Genomic DNA, 7,815 nt, shown 5'->3' on the forward strand with positions numbered 1-7,815 from the left:
GGGGTGGTGCTCAGATCCTGGGTGATATCTCAGATCCCTGGGTGATATCTAGATCCTGGGTGATATCACAGAGCCCCGGGAGTGCATGATCTCGGAGATCCTCGGGTGATGTTGTAGATTCCCGGGTGATGTCACAGTGCCCAGGGGTTGTTGTCACCCCCTCCCATCGCTGTCCCCCCTCCCCCAGGCCGTGGCCGTGCACTGTGCCCTGGGTTTGGGCCGCACTGGGACCCTCCTGGGCTGTTACCTGGGTGATATCTCAGATCCTGGGTGATATCTCAGACCCCTGGGTGATGTCCCAGACCCCCGGGGGGTGTTGTAGATTCCTGGGTGATATCTCAGACCCTGGGTGATATCCCAGTGCCCAGGGGGTGTTGTCACCCCCTCCCATCGCTGTCCCCCCTCCCCCAGGCCGTGGCCGTGCACTGTGCCCTGGGTTTGGGCCGCACTGGGACCCTCCTGGGCTGTTACCTGGGGAAGCTTCGGGGGCTCAGCGGGGTCGAGGCCGTGCGGGAAATTCGGCGCCTCCGGCCCGGCTCCATCGAGACCCCCGAGCAGGAAGAGGCCGTGATTCGCTTCTGTGACAACCTCAGGTGAGGGAAAAAAACAACCCCTGGAGAGTGGAAATAATGGCCCAGATGATGGCCCTGATAGCACAAATGATAGACCAAATAATGGCCCAAATAATGGCCCAAATAATAGCCCAAATAATGGCCCAAATAATGGCCCAAATAATAGCCCAAATAATGGCCCAAATGATAGCCCAGATAGCACAAATGATAGCCTGGATAATGGCCTAAATAATCCAAATAATAGCCCGAATTATGGCCCAAATAATGGCCCAAATGATAGTCCTGATAGCACAAATGATGGGCCAAATAATGGCCCAAATAATGGCCCAAATGATAGCCCTGATAGCACAAATAATAGCCTGAGTAATGGCCCAAATAATTGCCCAAATGATAGCCCTGATAGCACAAATGATAGACCAAATAATGGCCCAAATGATGGTCCTGATAGCACAAATGATGGCCCAAATAATGGCCCAAATAATGGCCCAAATAGCCCAAATGATAGCCTGGATAATGGTTCAAATAGCCCAAATAATGGCCCAAATGATAGCCCTGATAGCACAAATGATAGCCTGGATTATGGTTCAAATAGTCCAAATAATAGCCCAAATAATGGCCCAAATGATAGCCCTGATAGCCCGAATAATGGCCCAAATAATGTCCCAAATAGCCCAAATAATGGCCCAAATGGTAGCCCTGATAGCACAAATGATATCACAAATAATGGCCCAAATGATGGCCCTGATAGCACAAATGATAGCCCAAATAATGGCCCAAATGATAGCCCTGATAGCACAAATAATAGCCTGGATAATGGCTCAAATAGTCCAAATGATAGCCCAGATAATGGCCCAAATAGCCCGAATAATGGCCCAAATAATGGCCCAAATGATAGCCCAAATAATGGCCCAAATAATGGCCCAAATAGCCCAAATAATAGCCCGAATAATGGCCCAAATAATGGCCCAAATGATGGCCCAAATGATAGCCCAAATGATAGACCGAATAATGGCCCAAATAATATCATAAATAACACAAATAATGGCCCAAATAATGGCCCAAATAGCCCAAATAACCCAAATAATGGCCCAAATTATAGCCCAGATGGCCCAAATGATAGCCCGAGTAATGGCCCAAATAGTCCAAATAATATCACTAATAATGTCCCAAATAACATCACAAATAATGGCCCAAATGATGGTCCCAAATAATGGCCCAAATGATGGCCCAAATGATAGCCCTGATAGCACAAATGATAGCCTGAATAATGGCCCAAATAATCCAAATAATAGCCCAAATAATGGCCCAAATGATAGCCCAGATAGCCCGAATAATGTCCCAAATAATGGCCCAAATAATACCAAATGGCCCAAATAATATCATAAATAATGTCCCAAATAATGGCCCAAATGATAGCCCAGATAGCCCAAATAATGGCCCAAATAATGGCCCAGATAGCCCAAATAATGGCCCAAATAATGGCCCAAAGATAGCCCAAATAATGGCCCAAATAGTCCAAATAATAGCCCAAATAATTGCCAAAATGATAGCCCAAATAATAGCCTGAATAATGGTTCAAATAGCCCAAATAATGGCCCAAATAATAGCCCAGATAGCCCAAATGATAGCCCAAATAATGGCCCAAATAGCCCCAAAAATATCACAAATAATGTCACAAATAATGGCCCTGATAGCACAAATAATGGCCCAAATAATAGCCCAGATAGCCCAAATGATAGCCCGAATAATGGCCCAAATAATGGCCCAAATAGCCCAAATAATATCACGAATAATGTCCCAAATAACATCACTAAATAATGACCCAAATAATGGCCCAAATGATAGCCCAGATAGCACAAATAATAGCCTGGATAATGGTTCAAATAGTCTAAATAATATCACAAATAATGTCCCAAATAATGGCCCTGATAGTCCAAATAATAGCCTGAATAATGGCTCAAATAATCCAAATGTGACCCAGATGATAGCACAGATAGCACAAATGATAGCCCAAATAATGGCCCAAATAATGGCCCAAATAGTCCAAATAATATCACTAATAGCGCAAATAAAATCACAAATAATGGCCCAAATAATGGCCCAAATGATAACCCAAATAATGGCCCAAATAGCCCAAATAATGGCCCAAATGATAGCCCTGATAGCACAAATAATAGCCCAAATAACGACCCAATTAATGGCCCAAATAGTAGCCCAAATAGCCCAAATAATATAACAAATAATATCCCAAATGATAGCCCATATAGCCCAAATAATGGCCCAAATAATGGCCAAATAGCCCAAATAATGGCCCAAATAATGGCCCAAATAGCACAAATAATATCCCAAATAATGGCCCAAATGATAGCCCAGATAGCACAAATGATAGCCCAAATAATGGTACAAATAGTCCAAATAATATCACAAATAATGGCCCTAATGGCCCAAATAGCACAAATAATATCACAAATAATGGCCCAAATGATAGCCCAAATAGCCCAAATAATAGCCCGAATAATGGCCCAAATAGTCCAAATAATATCATTAATAATGTCCCAAATAATAGCCCAAATGTCCCAAATATTATACCCAATAATATCCCCAATAGTATCCCAAATAATATCCCTAATATCCCAAATAATATCCCAGATATCCCAGATAATATCCCAAATAATACCAGAAATAATATCCCTAATATCCCAAATAATATCCCAAATATCCCAATTAATATCCCAAATAATCCCGACTATTATCCCAAATATCCCAATTATTATCCCAAATATCCCAACCAATATCCCAAATATCCCGACTATTATCCCAAATATCCCAATTATTATCCCAAATATCCCAACCAATATCCCAAATATCCCAACCAATATCCCAAATATCCCAACCAATATCCCAAATATCCCAACCAATATCCCAAATATCCCAACTAATATCCCAATTAATATCCCAAATATCCCAACCAATATCCCAAATATCCCAGATATCCCAATTAATATCCCAAATATCCACAATGTCTAAATATCCCAGATATCCCAATTAATATCCCAAATATCCCAATATCCCAAATATCCCAAATATCCCAACCAATATCCCAATTAATATCCCAACTAATATCCCAAATATCCCAGCCAATATCCCAAATATCCCAGCTAATATCCCAAATATCCCAACCAATATCCCAAATATCCCAGCTAATATCCCAAATATCCCAAGAATATCCCAAATATCCCAGCTAATATCCCAAATATCCCAATTAATATCCCAATTAATATCCCAAATATCCCAACTAATATCCCAAATATCCCAATTAATATCCCAAATATCCCAGCTAATATCCCAAATATCCCAAGAATATCCCAAATATCCCAACCAATATCCCAAATATCCCAGCTAATATCCCAAATATCCCAATTATTATCCCAAATATCCCAATTATTATCCCAAATATCCCAACCAATATCCCAAATATCCCAATTAATATCCCAAATATCCCAGCTAATATCTCCAAATATCCCAAGAATATCCCAAATATCCTAAATATCCCAAATATCCCAGCTAATATCCCAAATATCCCAACTATTATCCCAAATATCCCAATTAATATCCCAAATATCCCAACCAATATCCCAAATATCCCAGCTAATATCCCAAATATCCCAATTAATATCCCAAATATCCCAACTATTATCCCAGCTATTATCCCAAATATCCCAAGAATATCCCAAATATCCCAGCCAATATCCCAAATATCCCAGCTATTATCCCAAATATCCCAGATATTAACCCAAATATCCCAAATAATATCCCAAATATCCCAATTAATATCCCAATTAATATCCCAAATATCCCAAATATCCCCAGAATATCCCAAATTTCCCCCCTAATCCCGGTTTTTTTCCCTCCCCCCAGGGCTGGGAAGGACCCCGAGGACCCCTGAGCTGCTCCCCCCTCCCCCACCCCGGACAAGACCCCCGGATTTGGGGGGGAAGTTCAGCCCCTCCCCCAATAAAGGATTGGATTGGGATTGATCTTTAGGGATGGATTTGGGGTCTTGGATTTGGGGTCCTGGTTTGGGGTCTTGGATTTGGGGTCCTGGTTTGGGGTCTTGGATTTGGGGTCCTGGTTTGGGGTCTTGGATTTGGGGTCCTGGTTTGGGGTCCTGGATTTGGGGTCCTGGTTTTGGGGTCCTGGTTTGGGGTCCTTGATTTGGGGTCCTGGATTTGGGGTCTTGGATTTGGGGTCCTGGATTTGGGGTCCTGGATTTGGGGTCCTGGTTTGGGATTCTGGATTTGGGGTCCTGAATTTGGGGTCCTGATTTGGGGTCTTGGATTTGGGGTCCTGATTTGGGGTCCTGGTTTTGGGGTCCTGGTTTGGGGTCCTGGATTTGGGGTCCTGGATTTGGGGTCCTGGTTTGGGGTCCTGGATTTGGGGTCCTGGATTTGGGGTCCTGGTTTGGGGTTCTGGTTTGGGGTCCTGGATTTGGGGTCCTGGTTTGGGGTCCTGGATTTGGGGTCCTGGATTTGGGGTCCTGGTTTGGGGTCCTGGTTTGGGGTCCTGGTTTGGGGTCCTGGTTTGGGGTCCTCTTAGGGTCCTGGTTTGGGGTCCTGGATTTGGGGTCCTGGTTTGGGGTCCTGGTTTGGGGTCCTGGTTTGGGGTCCTGGATTTGGGGTCCTGGATTTGGGTGGTCTCAAGGTCCTGGTTTGGGGTCCTGGATTTAGGGTCCTGGATTTGGGGTCCTGGATTTGGGGTCTCTTGGAGTCCTGGTTTGGGGTCCTGGATTTGGGGTCCTGTTTGGGGTCCTGGATTTGGGGTCCTGGATTTGGGGTCCTGATTTGGGGTCCTGGATTTGGGGTCCTGGTTTGGGGTCCTGGATTTGGGGTCCTGGTTGTCTAGGGGTCTCTCGAGGTCCTGGATTTGGGGTCCTGATTTGGGGTCCTGGTTTGGGGTCCTGGTTTGGGGTCCTGGATTTGGGTCCTGGTTTGGGGTCCTGGATTTGGGGTCCTGGATTTGGGGTCCTGGGTCCTGGTTTGGGGTCCTGGATTTGGGTCCTGGATTTGGGGTCCTGGATTTGGGGTCCTGGTTTGGGGTCCTGGATTTGGGGTCCTGGTTTGGTCTAGGGTCCTGGTTTGGGGTCCTGGTTTTGGGGTCCTGGTTTGGGGTCCTGGATTTGGGGTCCTGGATTTGGGGTCCTGGTTTGGACTGGGGTCCTGGATTTGGGGTCCTGGATTTGGGGTCCTGGTTGGGGTCCTGATTTGGGGTCCTAGTTTGGGGTCCTGGTTTGGGGTCCTGGATTGGTCCTGGTTTGGGGTCCTGGATTTGGGGTCCTGGTTTTGGGGTCCTGGATTTGGGGTCCTGGTTTTGGGGTCCTGGATTTGGGGTCCTTGGATTCTGATGGGTCCTGGATTTGGGGTCTGGTTTGGGGTCCTGGATTTGGGGTCCTGGTATTGGGGTCCTGGTTTGGGGTCCTGGTTTGGGGTCCTGGTTTGGGGTCCTGATTTGGGGTCCTGGATTTGGGGTCCTGGTTTGGGTCCTGGATTTGGGGTCCTGGAGTTTGGGGGTCCTGGGTTTGGGGTCCTGGATTTGGGGTCCTGGTTTGGGGTCCTGGATTTGGGGTCCTGGTTTGGGGTCCTGGATTTGGGGTCCTGGTTTTTTGGGTCCTGGATTTGGGGTCCTGGATTTGGGGTCCTGGTTTGGGGTCCTGGATTTGGGGTCCTGGTTTGAGGTCCTGGTTTTGGGGTCCCTCGTGGAGCACGAGTGGCCACATTTCACCCCACCACAGAACACCCTCACAGCTGTCACCCCCTGATTGTCTCCCCCCAGAGCTGTCACCTCCCAAGCTGTCACCCCTCCCTGAACACCCTCAGAGCTGTCACCCCCCAGATCTGTCACCGCCCAGAGCTGTCACCCCTCCAGACCTGTCACCCCCAGAGCTGTCACCCCTCCCAGAACACCCCCAGATCTGTCACCCCCCCAGAGCTGTCCCCCCCAGCTGTCACCCCCAGACCTGTCACCACTCCCAGAGCTGTCACCCCCAGAGCTGTCACCCCAGACCTGTCACCCTCCCCCAGAGCTGTCACCCCCAGAGCTGTCACCCCTGACTGTCACCCCCAGAGCTGTCACCCCCAGATCTGTCACCCCCAGAGCTGTCACCTCCCAGACCTGTCACCCTCAGAGCTGTCACCTCCAGAGCTGTCACCCCAGAGCTGTCACCTCCCAGAGCTGTCACCCCAGAGCTGTCACCCCCAGAGCTGTCACCCTCCCAGAACACCCCCTGAGCTGTCACCCCCAGAGCTGTCACCTCCAGAGCTGTCACCCCCAGAGCTGTCACCCCTGAGCTGTCACCCCAGAGCTGTCACCCCCAGAGCTGTCACCCCCAGACTGTCACCCCCAGAGCTGTCACCCCCAGCTGTCACCCCCAGAGCTGTCACCTCCCAGACCTGTCACCCCCAGAGCTGTCACCCCCAGAGCTGTCACCCCCAGATTGTCACCCCCAGAGCTGTCACCTCCAGAGCTGTCACCCCCAGAGCTGTCACCCTCAGAGCTGTCACCCCAGAGCTGTCACCCCCAGAGCTGTCACCCCCAGAGCTGTCACCCCCAGAGCTGTCACCCCCAGACCTGTCACCCCCAGAGCTGTCACCCTCCGAGCTGTCACCCCCAGAGCTGTCACCCCCAGACTGTCACCCCCAGAGCTGTCACCCCCAGAGCTGTCACCCTCCCAGAACACCCCCAGAGCTGTCACCTCCAGACCTGTCACCCTCAGAGCTGTCACTCCCAGAGCTGTCACCCCCAGATTGTCACCCCCCGAGTTGTCACCCCAGAGCTGTCACCCCCAGAGCTGTCACCCTCCCAGAGCTGTCACCCCCAGAGCTGTCACCCCCAGATTGTCACCCCCAGACCTGTCACCCCCAGAGCTGTCACCCCCAGACTGTCACCCCCAGAGCTGTCACTCCCAGAGCTGTCCCCCCAGCTGTCACCCCCAGAGCTGTCACCCCCAGAGCTGTCACCCCAGAGCTGTCACTCCTCCCAGAACACCCCCAGAGCTGTCACCTCCAGAGCTGTCACCCCCAGAGCTGTCACCCCCAGATCTGTCACCCCCAGAGCTGTCACCCCCGAGCTGTCACCCCCAGACCTGTCACCCCAGAGCTGTCACCCCAGAGCTGTCACCTCCAGATCACCCCCAGATCACCCCCAGAGCTGTCACCTCCAGACCTGTCACCCCAGGCTGTCACTCTCA

The 7,815-nt window shown here is 49.3% G+C and overlaps 1 protein-coding gene across 1 annotated transcript; it reads left to right on the top strand.

The window, feature by feature from the left end:
- Window positions 1-300: 300 nt before the first annotated feature.
- On the top strand, window positions 301-4,593 carry DUSP23 (dual specificity phosphatase 23; the record flags this gene model as incomplete). Its single annotated transcript, XM_050308945.1, has 2 exons — window positions 301-593; window positions 4,491-4,593. Coding segments are annotated over 2 exons (321 nt in total), but the record flags the coding sequence as incomplete, so codon positions are not given.
- Window positions 4,594-7,815: the final 3,222 nt, after the last annotated feature.

This window comes from Myiozetetes cayanensis, unplaced genomic scaffold, assembly GCF_022539395.1.
Source record: "Myiozetetes cayanensis isolate MyiCay16 unplaced genomic scaffold, myiCay2020 scf1352, whole genome shotgun sequence".
NCBI classification, from domain to species: domain Eukaryota; kingdom Metazoa; phylum Chordata; class Aves; order Passeriformes; family Tyrannidae; genus Myiozetetes; species Myiozetetes cayanensis.